The sequence below is a fragment of the Egretta garzetta genome, unplaced genomic scaffold (assembly GCF_000687185.1).
Source record: "Egretta garzetta isolate BGI_Z169 unplaced genomic scaffold, ASM68718v1 scaffold95, whole genome shotgun sequence".
Lineage (NCBI taxonomy): Eukaryota > Metazoa > Chordata > Aves > Pelecaniformes > Ardeidae > Egretta > Egretta garzetta.
This window is the reverse complement of record NW_009259590.1, coordinates 306191-326164: the sequence shown is the minus strand read 5'-3', so window position 1 is coordinate 326164 and position 19974 is coordinate 306191. Positions and strand designations below refer to the sequence as shown.

At 41.4% G+C, this 19974-nt stretch overlaps 1 protein-coding gene across 1 annotated transcript in view; it reads right to left on the bottom strand.

The window, feature by feature from the left end:
- Positions 1–19974, bottom strand: part of KCNH5 (potassium voltage-gated channel subfamily H member 5) — a 151390-nt gene that overhangs the window by 44489 nt on the left and 86927 nt on the right. Inside the window, exon 7 of the mRNA XM_009638013.1 lies at positions 7552–7751. Within this exon, the coding sequence (XP_009636308.1) occupies positions 7552–7751 (200 nt within the window). The remainder of the gene's footprint in view (positions 1–7551; positions 7752–19974) is intronic.

The window sequence follows — 19974 nt, the reverse complement described above, 5'->3', positions numbered from 1 at the left end:
CAGATGCTTGTGCTGCTACAGAAGTTGCTCCGTAATAAATCTGTAGCCACAGACTTCGCAGTCAGCTTTCCCATATGCATCCAAGCAGCACAAAAGAACAGAACCTGCTACGTTTCAATGCAAAATCAGAGGAGAACATCGAATTCTACCCAGAGGAAAATCTTCACTGGCTGTATAAGCTGTGTTTCTACCAGAAAAGGAGCAAAGCTCCATGCCATGGATGAACAGTGCACGTGTACCCACAAAGACCTGAACCACTACAAAGCTGAGAGAGGAGAAAGTAAAGCACCCCTTCCCTTCTCTGCACAGAAGATTACATCTCCTTGAAGTCAGAACAAGACAATTGCTGAGCTCTGCCATCACCACCTGGCACCCAACTGACACAAACCCCAACACAACGACTCCCAGTGCAGAAATTCAACACTGCTGTCACCTCTAGAGCACCCTATGGCATACGTAAAATGCTGGCGGTGAGCGAAAAGCTTGTGGTTGCTGCTGGAGACTGGGAAAGGCAGCATCCAGCACTGGAAGACTCACAGGGAATTGGCAAAAAATGTCTCGCTATCTTTTCAGCTCGAGATCTGCAAGGGGGGAACAAAATTCCCAAGGAGGCTCCATCTGATTTTTCTCTTCTCCCATCCGTTTCCTCTGCATACTCAGGTGGTTTAGGATAAGGCCCCTGAACAGCTCAAAGAACTCTACGGGGAGCAGAGATTATAAAGAACTCAAAGAAAAGCAAATGAATCAAAACAAAAACTGTGCAGATTAAGTGTGTGCCCAAACAATACCTTTTAGGACAGGCTTAAGGATTTTTCCCAAAAAATCTTACCCAGCTGGAAAACACTATACGATGGCTTAGCAAATATTACAGAATCTGTTAAGGCTTTTTAACAAAAAGGGCAGAGGCCAGTGAATCATGCTCGCTTATCTATTTGCAATTCTCTTTCAGCACACAGGATTCTCACTTTCTCAGGGCTGTAGCTAGGGGATATATTGACTGATATTCAAGTGAAGAGCTTAGGCAGTCTTAGCGGTGGAATAACAAGGACTGTTTCCTACACGAATAACCATAACAAATACTGGAGATACTCAAAAATGTTAGCTTTGACAATAAATAAAATAAACTCCTCCAACTTCTAACCAGTTATAGGCCACAGATAGCTCCTTTTATTTTGTGGAGAAAGGCCACTCTGTATTTTCAGACACATTCAGCGGTCCTAATCAAGGCCAGTTCTTTCCAAAAACCCACAATACCCTCTAGGCACCTGACCAAGTTATTCGGATTTTTAGAAGGATTTGGCTCATTTGTGTGTTGAATTCTTTTGCAGACCTGGCTAAAAGTTTTATATTTGGCACTGGATGGAGGCCAAAGAGACAAAGGTAAGAAAACAGCTGATAGGCGAATCACAGGGCGTTTTCCTGTAATAATCAGGTAATTTTGTAAGTAACTCAAAGGTGATGTACAGAATTGAGCAGTTATTAACCCTGCATGCATTAGGGTAATCTTTAAAACAACACTGAATATCTTGGCAGTAAGAAATGAATTTCAGCAGCAATGATGTGCTCTGTTTTAATTGCATTAAAATCCAAGGTCACTTGGATTTAAATGCTCAGAAACTGAGATCTGAAAATCAAGCCTAGCAAGTTGAGTTTGGCTTATTTTCTTGTTAACAATACAGGATCTGAAGCAGTGATAAAAATGTGGTCTAGTGGTATAGCAACAAAATTAACCACTTTCTGAGTAACAAATGTTAGAGACATTAAAAAAAATCCCTAGAAACTGGCTCTTGATTACATTAAATTCAGTATGGTCAACATAGATAGAATCTGGTTAAAGGACTGAAAAACAGGGGAAGATGAGAGGCATCACCATGTGTTTTAAAGAATCATGGGGTTCACCAGCACAGGGCCTGCTGGTTTGTCTAACGCACCTTGGCACACTGGTAAAATTCACCAGTGACCCGAAGTAGCAGTTCCCAGGTTGCCTAAGGGTTTTAGGAGTCTCAGAACACTTAAAGGTTTTACTGTTTTCAGTTTTGCTAGAATATCTATCCCGTGCACAATCATCACGTGACCTTCTAGTGCGGCAAAGGATAGCAGGCTACAGGGAATTCTATCATTAAAATAAACTTTTTAGATAAAAGAGAGAAAAATACACATCAGAAAGAATATGGCATGCATCAAAGAATCTCTCAAGTCAACGTTTGTTGGAGTGACAACTTCTGGCACAAAGGTCACCCTTGGAAGAATGAAGTCGATCAACGGATTATTTTATTTTGTGCTTCTTCTGGAGGTGGCTTTATTTTCTAACACGCAGCATTATGTAAAGACATTCAAGGGTGAAAGCATTAAGGAAACAGATCTGGAGAAGACCTTCCCCTAGATGTGGTCTCTGGAACTGACTGGTCCCTCTGTCAGCTCCATCCCCTTGGTGGCAGTGCTCAGGAAAATGCCCGACCCATCCACTCGGGCACTTCTTTCCCCAGAAAACAAGCTCATGAGCTGCTCCGTAGCCATGGTGTATAGCCCTGGCACTTCCTCAAGCATGACAGGTTCGTAGTTTAATCTGCATCCATCCCAAGATGAACACATCCAAGAGGCAGAGATAACTGTGGATAATCTTTCCTGGCTCTGCACAGTGCATACAGGAGGTAAATAATCCATACCATCCATAAAGGTGAAACAGAAAGCCCCACTGGTGCGCAGGCCCCACTCTTGGACCCATGTGAAGGACAGTGAGACCCTGACCGTCTCTCCTGCATCCCACTCTCCAAAGAACCGTGGATTGCAACTGTACCTGGTCCTAGCTCAGCTCTGTGAGGTGAGGGAAGACTTCTTGTTCACCTCGTCCCGATCTGCAAGGAACGACCAACAACCCCGCCTCTACAACGAAACAAAAATACTTGTCCAAACGATTTTTACCTTCCCTCTTCAGCAGGGAATTGGATGTAGCTGTCACACCTAATTTTGTAGAAGTTCTCTTTGGCCACGAAGCTTGGAAGCCTTCTACCCCGGTCATCCACGAGGAAATCCAGCCAGCACTTACAGACACCTCTATGTGATGGGACACCATAGGAACAGCAGCCTGATTCCCTTACTCGTCTCAGGGCATCACTAATTATTACTACAGCTCTTGAAGATCTTATTAACAGCGAACACGACTAAACTGCACTTTGCTTCTGTAGACTAATGTTTAATAAAGCTACAACCTGTACCTATTTACCATAAACCCATCTCTCCTGTATGAAAGCTTAGTGGGACAGCAGTGAATAGTTTTGATACTGTGTTATTTTCCCATTATTTCCATTTCAGTCATTGCAGTGTGGAATTGGCTCTCATTATTTGAATTGCCATCGATGCTTAGGCTGAGACTAAATAGACGCCTTTTTTCTCTTTCAACCTATGGCTTTTCTGGAGGAATCAACCGTTAAACCATGATAGACATTTATTTAATTGCTTTCTGAGCAAATCCTAAGCCATACAACAGCACAGAGGTCAAGAAGAGAAAATCTTCGGGGTTTACTGACATTTCAGAAAGTTACCATTAATGAGACCTTGAGACATCTGCATGTTAGTTAATGGTTGTTCTGCTTTCATGTATAATGACCTATTTCTTATAGAAGAGCTAATATCTATAAATTTTTCATTTGCTGCCTAGAGATTTCAATAAAAACTACGAGATTTGAATTCAGTGTGTGTTTCATATATCAAATTATTACTGTAAAGATTTTTTTCAGCTACTTAAACATGGTCATATACAGAGAATGTACCGCCTCTTTTTTACCTTCCTCAAAAAAAAAGGTTCTGCTGGATGAGAGATACTGTTTACTATATAAAAACTCCTTAGTTTTGTCATGTTTTTAGTTCTGCTCATTATTAGATGAATAACCCCGAAACCTGCAGCATTAAACATTAAAAAAAAAAATCCATCTTGTTTGAGCCACTGTTACACCAGGAGATGAGTCCATGTGCATGTATTACATATATCATCCCAGCTGTCAGAGGAGGGCTCTCATGTTTAAGTGATTTAAGATTATGGTTCAGAGGCCACTTGCTTCCTCTTAAGTAATAATAATAAATACGCTAATGCTTTTAGTGTCATTGTTAATTCCTTATTTGTGAACACTCAGAGACAGGCTGAAGCGCTGTGGTTTGAAGACAGGATTTGAAGATGAGTTATTCCCAAGGAGAATAGGGAAGCCAAAACTGTGCTTAAGGCACCATCACTTGAGTGTGGGAGAACAAGTCCTCTTCCGCAGACTGGGGCTTTAAAACAAAGTCCTGTTTGGGACCGCTTGCCCTCATGGGCAGGAGGGACTAGATCTTCATTAAACTTCCTCCATGCTACCTTCCACTTTGCCTTCAGTTCCCGTCTTATCCTTACCAGCTTTAGCCAAGATCTTTTTTGGGACTACACACTGAATAAGTCATTCAGGAACAGATATTTGAGCTCTGATGCAACAAATCTACACATATTAAGTGGTAGTAATATGTGTAGTGGTAGTAATTCCAATCAAGTTATTAACTTGTATTTTAATTTCAGGCATATGAATTTAAAATCTTTACTTATCAAAGAAACATATGCACATGTGTTTATTTTTACTCCACCAAATTGTTAGGATTGTTCATCACTATAGGAACCTGTGAATTTGGATTTCAAAACAAAGCCATTTCAACATGCTGAGTGACTGAATGAAATGTATTATAAATCTGTGGCAAATGATGTTGCAAAACACATTCCAGTGTGACAATGCAGATATATTTGGAACAGTTCAGGATGTAATACTGTACATTAGGTTGAAAAACATCCTTGGATGATGGAAACTGTCTGAGCTGTCTGATGGAAACTGAAAAGTTGAGAATTTCCTCACTAATTATCATATGTCATGAGCACACGTGTTTTGCAAGATAATAAGAAGCTTATTGAAAGGTTCATAAAAATTAAGGAGAATGGGAAATAATGTGATGCAAAGACATCCAGACAACAGACTGGTCAGACTCTCGGTATTGGAGCTTTGAAAACTAGACTGGAAGAAACCCCTAAGGTCACGTCCAGGCTGTCAGACAAAGCAATGCAGAGAAGCAATTCAAGACCTGGGGCAGTAATCCCCTATTCCAACCTACGTTGGAGCACTATCTGGATTTAGCAGGTGAGCTGAAGGTGCAGGGTAGTCCCATTAGCTCCACTGTGTGTACGGTAATAAATCTCTCTTGACTCTGTGTACATTGGCGGTCCCTACAGTGCGTTCCCATCCACTTGCTGCTCTAGGGTTAGTACAGATGGATTCAGTCTAAATGCAAAGGATCTTATGTGAGGGCTTGAGGGGGTAATGAAGGAGCTAATGCAAGAGGAACGATCCATTCTACATGACTAGTCTCTGGGACTGCACCACTGTTTCTACCGTTTCTCAACTGGAATTTACAACATTTTCTTATTTTTTTTGGTGAAGCACACTATAACGCCTTCCTGAGTGGAGACGAAGGTAGGAAGGCTGCCTGACTACGACACAGCTTTCCACCCTTTTGCTAAAACAAATCCTGACTTTGGCTAGGGTCCTGCAGCTGAAAGCAAACTGCCCGATCCTTACACTGGTACAGACCCAGGGATGCTCAGTGCGGGCACTACGGGCCGCTGGTGCTGTTGCTTTTGCAGACTTGCAGGCTGTAAGGGATACAAAACACCAAAATATTCAAACCGGTGCTCAAGGTCTTACGTTTATCTTGTCTCTGTTCTTCTGTAACATGGGCTTTTCTGGGAAGTTCGATTAGATGCAACTACTGATGTCCAGATGCAGAGGTTCCTGAAATCCTTCCACTGTTTTAAATAGGTTTGGGATCCAGGCCTAAGTTTAGGCAAGTCTTTACCAAGGGAAAATTGTTAAAAACCTAGGTCACAGATTTTACAGCCATATTAATTATCTAGCTAAGCAGCCACTACTGTCTTACAGACCAGAGAACACTGCTTACTATGAGTCGAAGATTATGGGTCTAACTGCATTTTTATAATCTATAAAACCGGACATGTGGAAACTATGGAAGGAAATTTCAGTAATTAAAGCATAGCTTCTCCTAATTAACTCCAAAGCATCATTAAAATCTAACGAAACTGTAGTGGAATAACACAGGATTCTGGCTTAACTGCAAGGAGATAAATGCAAATGAAAGTTGAATTTTCACATGGTTTTGAGTTTACACAATAGGACTGAATGCATTTACAGTAGTTTACAATATAAAAGCTCACTTTTAACACTGTATGAATCAGTATTGGGAAGTTAGGGTATTAGTGTATAAGGAGTTAACATATTAAAGAATGTGATATACTGAAGCATAAGAACCAAAGAAATCAAAATCCTTGTTACTTAAAATAGTTGTATTTGTGATGGTAAACCGAATTTCACAGCAAATGATTAATAAGATAACTGCTGTTGCATCAGCATGATGTAAGACTAAATTTTTCAGTGTAGCGACCTCATCTTGGCATATCTGAACAAGCTGCATCATCATTCCGTATTACGCAATAGACTCAACTGAAGCAAGAACTTCAAAGCTCTGTAAGCACTAGACATTTTAAGATATTAATCTGCCATGATGCTTCCTTACCCTCCCTCGGACACTTGTTCTTAGGAGGGAAATCTTCATGGAAACTGGAGCTTGAATGCCTAATTTCAGATGATGTGTACCAGGTCCACAGAAGCCACAGGAGCATCGCCAATCTCCATTGACCAAAAATCTAGTCCCCAAACTGTTTTATCTTATTCAAGGTATTGCAGGTGGAAACCCTCCCATCTGACTTCAGCTCTCTCAAATATCCAAGGCTAGACAGACTCACTGCACATACCATGGAGAAAGAGAGTCCCCGAGGACAATTCCCTTGGTCTGTCCTGGCACACAATGAATCACTCTCTGAAGACAACCTTCTCCTTTAATCAGCTTTTGAAGAAACCTAGATGACCAGTCCTTTCTGAGGGCTAAAGTCCTGTAGGACTTCTACCCCCCATGGCTGCCAGCAGCACCAAATTTTCTGTATCTCCCTGCCAAAGGCCTTAAGTTCTAGCTGAGAGATTTTAGCTCAAGGAGATCAATCTCTACTGCCGTTAAATCCTATACTAATTATGCTGATGGGTATGTTGATGTCATGAGCATCAGCAAAAGGTCCAAGCCAATCAAACTCATTTCACTGCAACTCACAGATGCCAATACTTTTCAGAATAATACTGATGTAGGTTAGACACCAAATTTTGTTCTCGGACTAATTTGAAGACCCATTGATTTCAATAGTTAAGTACATTAAAATTATTTAGCATTTAGGCAAAGACTGGAAAGCAGAAAACATTTACCATAATGAAAAAAAAAAAAGCATATTTCCAAAGCAGCAAAACAGACCTTTTTTAAAACATCCAGTTTTTGATCCCAACATAAACATAGTAATGGAGGAGCATGCAGTTAAGAATTTGTTAGTAAGTTATATGCTGTTATACAGTCCTGTTTCTAAGAATGTACATATTGGACACAAATTCTTGGTACCTAAATTGTTACCTCGTGTACTCATACCTTCTCTGTGTCAATTCCTTTAGACATGGACCAGGTTGAGACAATATAATCCATGACTCTTTCACTAAGGCCTTTTGGGACTTGATATAATTTTAGGAAATCCCTCACATTGTTCAGCATCTCATGGTATCGGTTGGTGTTGGCATACATTTGCTGGAAAATGGTGGTGACGTTTCCAAATATAGTTGCATAAAGAAGAGCTGAAAAAAAACCCAAAGGTAATCAAAAATAAGTATGTATGTTCCAGTAAATGCTACTCATAATTCAAAGATAACTTCAAAGAACTTTATCTATCGTTACAAATTAGTGAAAATGTATCAGTGTAAACTGAAAATGTCTATTCATGCACACACTCTCACACACATATATGTACAGAGTTATTTATTGAATTTACCCATACAGCTCATATAGCCACTCAGTCTGCATTAATTTACAAAATCAGTCGTACAGGTAATGTCCACACATGGGGTTATTTAAAATCAGACCATGTGTTTTAACTCTGTATCCTACACTAAGCCAAACTAATTTTCAAATGTAGCTTCAGGCTGCCAGTAAACCTTGAAGGCACTATCCAAAGAATTATTTGGATCTCCTGTAAGATCGGGTCAGATAGCACATGCTATGAGTTGAGAATGGTCTCAGTCCCAAAGAATAAATGAAATGGAGAAGAAAGGAACCTGTGAAGCCTGGCAAGGAGGTATCTATACAAATCGGGCCAAGGTGTGCACAAGAAAGACTTGTAGTGGCATTTCATAGTCTAATTTCACAGCCAGCCCAAGAAGACGACTTGGGTATGTCATGTTAACTCTAGATGCCAGTCACTAACGATTCCAAAGAGAGAAAAATTGGATTAGTGAAAAACAGGAAGTCCCAAGTTTACCTCATTGCTGAGGACATATCACTGGGGCAGGAGGAGGACACTGTAAAGTAGGAAGCACTCCCTCAATCCCACTCCTGGAGTAACCTTCCCTTCTGGTTTGATTCTCCCCTTCCCAAACGTGCCACCATTACTGCCAAGCTCAGCAGCTGAGTTGTGCAACACCAAAGAATGATATGCCATACTCAAGAAAATCACATGTTTTAAGTAAGCCTTTCCAACTGTAAAGGCATCGACCTCAGTATACTATTACAAGTGTGATGCAGTGAACACTATTTGATGAAGAACAGTTAATTTCTGAAGCCTAAATTGAGCAAAGTATTTAAGCAAAATCTTAAATGAACACCTTTGCTAGTGCTGACTTGAATAGCGGTGAATGGAAAGATGCTCTTAAAGTCAAGCAAGTTTAAGGTGCCTTACTGAGTCACAATGTAATTACCCTTGCAAGCAAACCCCGAATTACATTCTTTCATTAGGCATTACAGATTTTGCAGAAAAGAGAATTATTCTGATATAACACCAATGTGTGGCACTTCTGCTTTTGACATTATCAAATACTCAGAAGTATGCCTGTCATCTTTAATAATCTTTGCTCGGAGGTACTTTATAGCAGAATGCAGCTATGCATTTCCATATTGCTTTTTTGAAAAACAACTGCAGCCTACAAATGGCAAGAAATAACCCACTGTGAAAGGAAAAATGTCTTCCATCTCTCAGTGCATACCATCTTCCCTCTACTCAAGACATTTCTGCCTCATTCCAGAAAACTCACTTTGTTTCATACTCATTTACTGTTGTTTATCACCCCTACTTGAGAGGTGGCATTTTTAAAGAAACACGGTGCTTTCCTAAAACCCGTCTAACAGAAAAATTTTACTTCCATTTCTAACAGTCCTTTGTACTATGTCCACATAAAAATCAGATGAAGTTAATCAGAAATATGACATTTGTTGTTTCATCAACGTCTTGGGATTTTTCATTTCAACACATAAAATCATATCAAACAAGGTCACACAATGTGCAGCAAAGATGAACATAAGGTTTCAGTTTTAGAAAACACAGCAGACTAATACTGTATGTGATGTCCAGAAATAAAGCTCTTTGCAAGGGTAGGTTTATTCCCCTGCTTTACTGATTGTTGTAGCGCATCTGCTAGATACTGAAAGGTTTTCTTTACCTCTGTACCCATTCAGTCATATATTTCTTCACCAAAATGGCTGTCAAGCATTGGAGCAGGCTTCCCAGGGAAGTGGTTGAGTCCCCATCCCTGGAGGTATTTAAAAGATGGGTAGACATGGCATTTAGGGACACGGTTTAATGGTGGACTTGGCAGCATTAGGTTTATGGTTGGACTCAATCTTAAAGGTCTTTTCCAACCTAAATGATTCTATTATTCTATTTCAGCACTCACTCAGAGTATAAGAGTATGCGGATTATAAAAAAGTCTAGGTGGATGAATACCACCTGACATTTTTCTTTCCTTTTTTTTTTTTTTTTAGCTTTCGCCACTCTTTTGGACTTTTGCAATACGACAAACATGATGAAGTGTCACTTCTAAGTGCAACATCCCTCATCCTTCTGAAGAACAGTTGCTGATTTATCACGAACTCAGCTCATCAGGTATGTGAGTGCAGAATATCTCTCGTCTTGCCCTCTGATGTCAGATGCATCTGACAATGACTGTGACTATAAATGTGAAGAGAAGTCATAACTGTCCCCGCAACCCTGCCTTTCTGCATGAGTAAAATTTATGCGAGCCTGTAGCTACAGCTAGACTGCATATGCAGTTACAACGCATGCAACCCAACTGGCCATGCAAACCTACACAGAAGACACAGGCTGATTGAAAATGTGACACAGTGCCCTGTAAAGTTGGGAAAAAAAGAGGTTCAACTCTTGACACCTGCCAGGTTGGAAACAGCTGAGAACACCATGGTGAAAACAGCTTGTCTGAAGCAACTGGCACACATTACCTCCTCTGCAAAAAAATTTACTCTTTGGCAGAGACAATTTGTAGAAAGCATAGAGCCAGAAGAGAAAATCTAGTTCTGTGTCTCTTAATATAGGGTCTTGGAAAGTTGTACTTAAAAAGAGTACAAGAAATTAAGGATAAAATAAGTCATTGGGTCAAACCTCCAAAATTGCTGGAAGCATTACCCAGCAGTACCTCCCTAAGCCAGAATTCACGAGCCTACACGCTGTAGAGTCTGCACAGACAAAACCAGCATTATCCCTCTCTGTTGGAAATCAGAGCCTGCCTTTGCCTCCTGTTGGAAATGGTAAAGAAACATGGTTGAGTTCATCTAGATATTCCACTTTTCTTATGGGTTACTGCATGGGGGTCCTTTGGCAGATATTTAAAAGGAACCTACTGAGATCTTCACAGGTTTGAAGCTGTGCCTCAAAGACTCTCCTCGCTTGTGGTGCTTCCTTATGCCAACACTGGTAGCTGCTGGGACGGGTTTGTTGTTTTTTAGGGGAGAGCACATTTTTCATGATTTGGCATGGAAAATCCATCTCCCTCTGTAAACCAGCTCCCAACCCCTGTTATCTATATGACACCTAGAAAAGGTTGTCATTTAAAAAAAGCTGATATTTATTGTTTTCACAGAATCACAGAATGTTTTGGGTTGGAAGGGACCTTTAGAGGTCATCTAGTCCAACCCCCCTGCAGTGAGCAGGGATACCTTTAACCAGATCAGGTTGCTCAGAGCCCCATCCAACCTAGCCTGGAATGTTTCCGGGGATGGGGGAAGACCTTGGTGTGCGACAAAACAAGTTTGTGCTGATAAGGAAATAATAAATATGTAAATAAAATCATTCACATTGCATTTGTTAGACCCATTGTGACACTCTCTACAGGCAAAGGGTCCTCTCCTTGGGAGGGTCTACTGAGAAGATGCTAGTCCACCTTAAAAACACAAGTTACCTGCCTTTGCTCTTCCCCACCCAGCTTTAGGCTGGGGTAATTGCATTAGCTGCAAATACAACAGAGATGGGACAGAAGAGGATCAGCTCCTTAACTGGCAGAGATGTCTCAGCTCAGGGGACCGACGGCCTCCGGAGCCTGTTGGATCCCCTGTGCACAGATGCACACGTGCCGGCACGTGCCCACACATGGACACACTGGCGAGCATCTAACACTGCTCTTGCCTTTCTCAGCCTTTAAACGCTTAAGGCTCCCCATGAATGACCCTTAGTGCCTGTAATTAGCAAACAAAGATTTCTCAGAGCAAATGTTGAAGTGCCAAGTGTGAACCTTACCCCGCACCTTTAAAAAAGCAAGGGCAGAGGAGCGCTACCGAGGGCATTTCACTCTCGCTGTATTTTAATTATTTTTGGCAAGGGGAAGTGGCAGCAAAGATCATTTGCAAAAGGTTCTGAAGGAAATAAAATACTGTGCCTCTCTTGGCAGTAAGAGGATTTAAACAATGTCTAAAGAAATGTCTAAAGGTATACATATACTTCAACATTTTTAATTTAGTCTCTCTGTTTACAAGAAATGGGAGAGATGATGCTACAGAGGTTAGAAGGTGAAATTACTTTACCAAATTTCTTGAAACGGCTACTTAGGTCAAACTGCTTTTATTCACTTTCTCTTTAATGCCTCACATTTCTCCAGACATTTCCTGTTATGTTCCTACTGTCACACAATGCTCATTTGCTTAACTGTCCTGTGTACGTAAATCTGGAACAGTCTTCACTAGATTTCATAGAGATCTATTTGACATAAATGATGCAGAAATATTTTTTCTCAGTCCTAAAGGTGAGGTAGGTGGTTCAACTATTATTTTAATTTCTATTTTTACTCTTCAGTGTTGAAAAATCTCCCCTAAATTATACACAAGGATCTAAGTGCTATATATTTTTATATATAAAATGTGTGTTACCATATTGGTACATACATAAACCAGTTTGGAATGATTTAGCAATAGTGTTACATAAATCTTTACATCTGTTTAAAAACAAGGAACTTTCAAAAAAAAAAAAAAAAAAAGACTCAGAGTTACCTAAATCATCCCAAAGGATTTCAGATCTCTTATTATCCTGACGGTATGCTACGTATGTCCAGACAGGAACATCTGCCTTCAAGAACTGAAGGCTCGATTGAGAGATCTTAGTTTCCCTATGGTCTGCGCTATGCTAGAGTGTTATTCATCTAAGCATATACAATATATCTTTAACTTGTAATTGTAAAGAAGATGATAATGCCTTGATCCTGGAAGAATATAGATACTCGTTTTTGCATGCTGAGGCTAGCTGCAACTCCTTCAATGAATTTCTGGAATTAGGTATTCCTGTAAGATTATTAGATTGACATTATTAAAGCTAATTCATGAGAGATTCGACACAAAACCCAATATATAGATACTAGATATAACTAGATATAAGCCCAGTACCCAAATACCCAATTTATTATTTTGGAGCAGAGCAGTTTCCTGTTATTGCTTTCCACCTCACCTTAAGACATCGGATTATATTGCAGAACGTTTGCAGGGGCTACTCAGTGCGACACCGGGCAGCACGGGGCAGCATCCACATCCCAGGTTTGACAGCCATGGGCTGCCGTGTCCACAACCAACAGCTTGCTTCAAACCCATCAACACGATTCAGCAAAGTGTGTTACTTGGAGGAAAATAATGCTGCTAAGCCCCCTCCCTTATCATCATCTCACAGCACTTTTTTGATGCCTGCCCCATCCTGCCCCCAGCCTCAGCCTCCCACCTCCACCCCGCAGTGGCACGCCTGCCTGCCCGCTGGGCTAGTGAAAGCACCAACACAACCGTGCCTTTACAGGTCTTCAAAAGGCCAGTGTTAATTTTGAATCCTTGACCCAATAAAAATTGTGCTGTTAAAATACACTCCCCCATTCCAGCAACACTGACCCCAGTTTTACAGCAGTGGTCAATCAGTGTCCTAAATACAATTACTCCCCATTCACAAGGAGGGGATATCAACGCCAGAGCATACCAGCATCCACATCTTACTTCCAAAAGTACCCAAAGTAAAAAAAAAAACAAAACAAAACCCTCTTTCCTCCAATTACACTTGCAGCCATATCACTGTACTACCCCGTGCCACATAACCCAATATATTTATCCTCCCATAAGCCCCACTGTTACACCCACTTTGCAGAGAAGAAGCTATGGGCAAAGATCCAGACTCAGCAGTGAACTTCAGCTCTGAACTTCTCACCAACATCATCTGACTGCTGAAATCAGGGGGGACCTGGACACAGTTGTGTCTAGGCGAATGCACACCATGGCCAGCTTGAATCCATCATCCCCATGGCCTGTACATTTTACATACAGTGCCTACATCCAGATGTATGTCCCAAAATGAAAACACAGGGAGGTGGTGGCCCTCCATGCATTCCTATATCCCGTGCTGCAGGCTCGTAAGATGCACAGCTCCTCTGTGGGTCCAGCTAACATTCACCCCTGTTCTCACCTTCTTAATACTCTAGTAATGCAAATTCTAAATTAAGAGTATAATGATAATAATGATAAATCTGTAAAATCCCTGTTCACGCTGATGCGATATTTGTTTGACATGAACTAAATAATTATGTAATTAAGAGGATCATCAGTAGTAAACTGTAGGAACTCACAGCCGCTTATTCTTCCCTTTATCGGCGACACTGTTTGCATAGCAGAGTGGAATGGCTGCTTTGGAGGCAGTTAGGCGTTTTGCATACTTTATGCAAAAATTTTGAATACTTTATGCAAAAATCCTTATAAAAATAAGGGCTTTCAACTGCAATTGTGCAGTCACTAATTTGTAAATGGTGAAACTGGCAGCTTTTTTTTTTTTATGATAGCACTTAGCAAAGGGGAAATATTTACTTTAAAGCTCCAATGCTTCCTCACCATGCAAACATGGTGAGCTGACTAGCTATATGTTTGCACACAGATGCAATCCAAGCCTGGCCAAATTGGTATGGCAGAACACAGTACCATGCTTTACTGAGACGATCTTAAATTAAGGTTACCGTTGCCCATAGTTATCAGTGTTATCAGTGAGGAAGCGATGGACGTGCCGAAGTTTGCTAAGGTTACTCAGCAGCAAGGACAACAAAATTACATATTGCCCTCTCTGAGGATGAGTGGCAGGCAAGGGCTGCCTGGGTCTGACGATGTGGATACCAAGGAGCTTGAAATCACAGTTCACACACAACATCTTCCCAGCTCAACATCCCCTACCACAGCCCCCCCATGCTATCAGATTAATTTCTTCATCCACCTGAGAAACAGTGCTAGCTGTCAGAAATACAGCGCTGCACAGGTTCAGTGGTCTCCTCTTGGCATTGGGATGCAATCTCCTGCGTTTTCTTTCATCTGGAAAGCTTTACGTGTTTTGGGTCTGCTAGGGTCTGCTTCCCCCTCATCATATTATTCAAGGGTGTTAAGCATCATAGGGGAAGGCACAGCCTGAAAAACAGCTGCAATTACACCGTAACAGGCACCAGGGCAACCAGCATTACCCTGTGTTAACTGAGGGGCAAAACCTCGCTTTGCCTGAAAATTCCGTATCTTGTAGTGCAGGGGCCTTAATTCTGGAAACTTTTTCCCTAAGAGCTCTGGAGTAAGAGCCTGAGAGACAGGGGTTTTTATATGTATTTCATAAGCAGAGGAAGTTGGGTCTAGTGGGTCACAGTTTTGGTGGTGACAAATGGGGGAGGACTATTTAAATTTCTAAGGACTCTATACGATGGGTTTGTCATAAACAGAGAATAATTAAACAAGTGAAGCAAGCTAAACCATTTCTTATACTAACGCTTCACCACTCCTGTTTTTTCAGAAATCCACCACCTCCTTACCAACTGGCACATCTAGCATTTCCCACGCTGCAGAAAGCCCTGTGCAATGGGAAATGCTAATTACAACGCAATCACTTCGCTAAAGGAATTACAGTGGTGCAGAAGGAAGGCAGAGAGGTAGAAGATGACCAAAACTCATGAGATTTACGTTGACCATGACTGCCAGCCACCCCGTGCCTCTAGCACTTTGCTCCATCCCTTATTTATCATTTTCTCAATTTTGAATATTATCTTTAGCAATGCCTTGTTTCCATGCAAAATCTTTCCAGTACTTCGAAAAAAGCTGAATTGTGTCTGTCAACCAACCATCTACCCATCGCATAAATCTTTCTCTTCCCTTTCTCCATCAAAGCAATAAAGAAGCTGCTTTCCCAGAGCGCTGTCTTTAGTGCTGTTACTGGCCAGCGCTGACACCTGTGGATCAAAACCATCCCACATGCCATCCTCTGTGTGCCCCACCATGTCAAAACTGTCACCAGTAACAAGCACAGGATGCAAAGGGTCTCCAGCACTACTGAATGGAAGCAGAGGAATCAAAGGGATCATCTCCAGAAAAAAGTTCTCTGAGCAAAGTTGGCAGCTGTCAGTATGACCGTGTGAAACAGCTTCATGGCTTGTTGCTGGATTTCAGCTTTGAGGTTTTTTTCTCTTGTTGATTTTTTTTTTCTTTAATATTTTTAAAGGAATTTTTTAGTGGGACACCAAGTTCTTGTCACATTAAGATGAACCCAGGACAGCGATGCTGCTGGAGGCAGGATGCCAGAACATCACTTGCACGCTAAGGAACACCACCTAAATTGCCTGTCTTGTTAAAATATAATAGGAAATTTGTAAACACGCCTTCAAAGTACTGGACTGAACTAAAAGATGTTTCTAGCTCTCTGCTCCTAGGTTCTTTTTTTTCTGCATATGCCAATGTAAAAGTCTGTCCTGTATAAGTCTGCGTGCTGGTGTGGTTTAGATAGGCACAAATATACGTATTTATACATGCACATACACACAGATACACACCTGTACATAAGTGTAAAGGTGAACACACAACATACATGCACATACACACAGATACACAACTGTACGTAAGTGTAAAGGTGAACATACAACAGGAACGGGCTCAGCCTTTCTGCAGCTGCTAATTTTCCTTTCAGCCTTCTAACATGCTCATTCTTCCTACTTCTTTCAAATCTAACTTTGCTTATTCATTTCGCTGAACGTTCCATTTTACCTCGGCACAATTAATAGGATTTGGGACAACTGTACAAATGATCCCAGCTATAAACGCAGGCCACGCGTAGCCTTGTGAGCTGCGGTGAACACACCCGCCAGCCTAACAGCGCCCGCTTACACAATACCTGCCTGAAAATATTAATGAGCTGGAGCGCCGGGAAAACAATGCTGCTTCTATCTTCTTTCTGAACTCTGTGTGAGGATAGATTTTCGTAAGCAACTATAGGGTATTTTTAGGAACAAAATAAAATACTTAACTGCTAATGCTAAACCCCTCATATTTGGAGATGATGTTTGCAGCCTGTTATTTTCAGAATACTTGTGCTTTGTAAAATGACCACAAAACTGGCTTCACTGAACTGAACAATAATGTTTCTTATTGATCTAAGTCATCCACAGAAGCACCTTCTCTCTAATTCGCAGTCCTGCAAATTCAGCATTGCTGGACTGAGCAGAGGAAAATTTTGTATCCAAAATTTTCTATGTGATGCTGACAGTCCATCTCAAATTAAATTTGCCTTCCCTGAAGTGTTTGCACTAAAACCAAGGCAAAAACCGAAACAGAGTCCCACAAAAAGTTGAAACAATTCACCTCCAGGTTTTATAAAGCTAAAATAATTCATAGCAAAACACTTTTCCTCCAGTCTTTTGATATTAAACCTTGGAAACCTGAACAACAGAAGAAAACCCCATTTTGATGCAAAATAATGTCTTTAAACACCCAAAAAAAAATTGGAAACATTCTCCTTTTTCCCCCCCCCCCCCCCCCGCAATTTATATTACAATGGAATATTTTCCACAAAATGCAAACCATAAGTTCCCAGTACACTGCTAGCAATTGGGGCCAACGTGAACCCCTTTTTGCCCCATTTATTAGCACCAGGTTTGCCTTTCATCACAGCCTCTGTGCCCGTGACTGGCGTGGAGCCCACTCCCCACTCCCACTGATGGCAACGCTTGGGCAGACAAAAAAAAGAAGCTCAGGGCTGGACCGCAGCACCTCTCGTGTTTTGCTGGAATAATGCTGGTTTTGTCTAAAACATTTCACACTAATATTTTTTTCAGGCTTTCAAGGTGAATTAACTTTACTCTGCTTTGATTATGCACTTTGGGAACCTGTCCTTCATGGCGGTATTGATTTAGCTGTGGCAGATGCTGAGCTGTCACTGAGCCTGACAGCATCCTCAGAGCTTCCTCGGTGGCTGTCTTGTAAAACAGTCAATAGCCAAGTGAAACCGAACTGCAAAACCAAGCACGTTTCCCACTTTTATACTCTGTGAAATCATGTGTGCTACTCCCTACCGCATCCCACTGGGAGGAGGGGGGAGGAAAAAAGTGCTCTTTTAATTTAGCATTCAGTGTTACTAACTCACCCTTTACGTACCCAGACCATACCCACCAGCCCTGACACATCGGTGGAACCACGCTTCAGTCACAGGGCTGTGGCTTTGGTGCCAATCACCGCCACTCCAAAGCCACTCCTCAGCAGTGGAAAAGGGTCTTTGGGGAAGATAACTAGTGTGAATGCACTTAGCAAGAGGGTTTCATCTCCTGCACAATGTCAATTTGAATCCCAGAATATTTGGGTAGTTTTTATGGCACTTGAGAGAACTTCTGTGGTCCTTTGCAGGTGCCACAAACTGTTCTGCTGAAGAGCAATGGCATGGCAAAATGGCAGGCAACACCCGAAATATATTTTTGCATTTTCTATCAGAGGAACACAAAGCCAGACAGTTATATACATGTTGAACTGGACATCAGTCCTCCAAAGGTTACAAGCAGATCTATTTTCAGATGAAACAAGAACTGTCTAAATACTGTATCAAGCACATTAACTCCACCTCTTTCCACCAGTCCCACAGCTCTCCACCGCTCCCCTCCCCATAATACATAACTTAACAACATTGGTGGAAATATTATGAGCTATTGATGATGTCCTGGTAGAAGAGGTTTGAGAATACTCAACAAAACAACCAAAGACTCTGTATATTGGCAAACTAAACTAAACAAAAAAAAGTCTGGCACGGCATTCCCTTTCAGCCTCCGCGCATGTATTGCTGAACTCTCCATGACTATGTGGGACTGGAAAAGCGTCTTTATTTCCTGGCAGCAGCTCCTGGAGCTCTCCTCCTCCCTGTCCAACTCCTTCTGAGCAGCACTTGTTTCTATCTGATTACCTCTCTGTTTTCTTGCTCGCTATTGCGGGAAGGAGATCCTGGAATTAGATTTGCTGCATTTCCATTCCAACATTAACACTAATTTCACTGAAGTCAATGAAATTACACTGATGTCTGGAGAGTATCTGAGGAGAATAATTGAGTGTATTTTATCACTTTCCTTTGACTTTTTTTGTGGTTGTTTCATAGCATTTTTAAATGTCCTGTTTCACTAAAACCCATTTGTTCTGCTCTTGGGTGCTGCAATGAAGTAGAAGAATGCTTCGGGACGACGGTGTTCTTGCTGTAAAGCTCCAGACGCCGCCTGGAAGATGCTTGCGATGCGTATGGCCCACAAGGTGTGTACAGCGACAGAAGCGACACGCAGCATCACACCCAGTGCCCATCCAAGCCAAAATCCTTCTTCTGACCACAGCCCCTCCCAGATACTTACAGCAAGAGTACAAGAAGAGGGTGCACAGGGCATCTCATGCCCTGGGCGATTCCTTCCAGATTTCCATCAACCCAGAGCCCAGGAGCTTCCTAAACTGCCCACTGCATCCAGACCAGGGTATTAGCCACCGACCAGGCATCTCCACCAAGAATATCTAATTCCTTTCCACAAAGCCACTTCTACTAGTGCTAGTGCTTCTAGCTAGTGCTACTAATACCTGCAGGTCTCATTCACCTTCAGTTGTTCCTACCACCGACTGCTTCTGTGAGGAAGAAACTGTGGTAAGCCTTGCAGGATGAAGTCTTCAAACCCAATGAAAATGAAATTCAACAGCCCATTTATCAGCACATCTTTTCAGGCCTTCCAGCCTGCTCATTCCCAAGCCTCTGCAGTATGGTACATTAATTTTACACTGAACTATTAATTGTAGTTGACTTTGCAAAGCTGTTTTCTTCACATTTTTTATTCAGTTTTGCAAACCCAGTCCCAACGGAGTTAATCTTATTCCCCACAGTTTGTTTGATCAAATTGTAAGTATTTCCTTTAATCTTTTTAGGCATTCAGATTTATTATCTATGGAGCAGAGCCTCTTCATCTCCTCTACTGATGGTTTGGCAGAAACAATCTTTCACATATTCCTCATTTTATGCAAGTGTTTATTCCTGCAAGTATGTATTAGTAAGCATAACATTAAAACACATTTACCTAACCTAAATGCAAACACTTTGAACCAAATTTGCAAGCTAACCTGCTTTGGTTCCTAATGATACTAATCTGAATCCGTTCTTCCCTGAGGTTGTGATCCATAATTTACTGAGGTCAATGGCAAGTAGCTGCTGGTGTCTGTGTGGTTTAGGGTTGGCAATAAACAGGTATTTTATCTTTTCCTTTG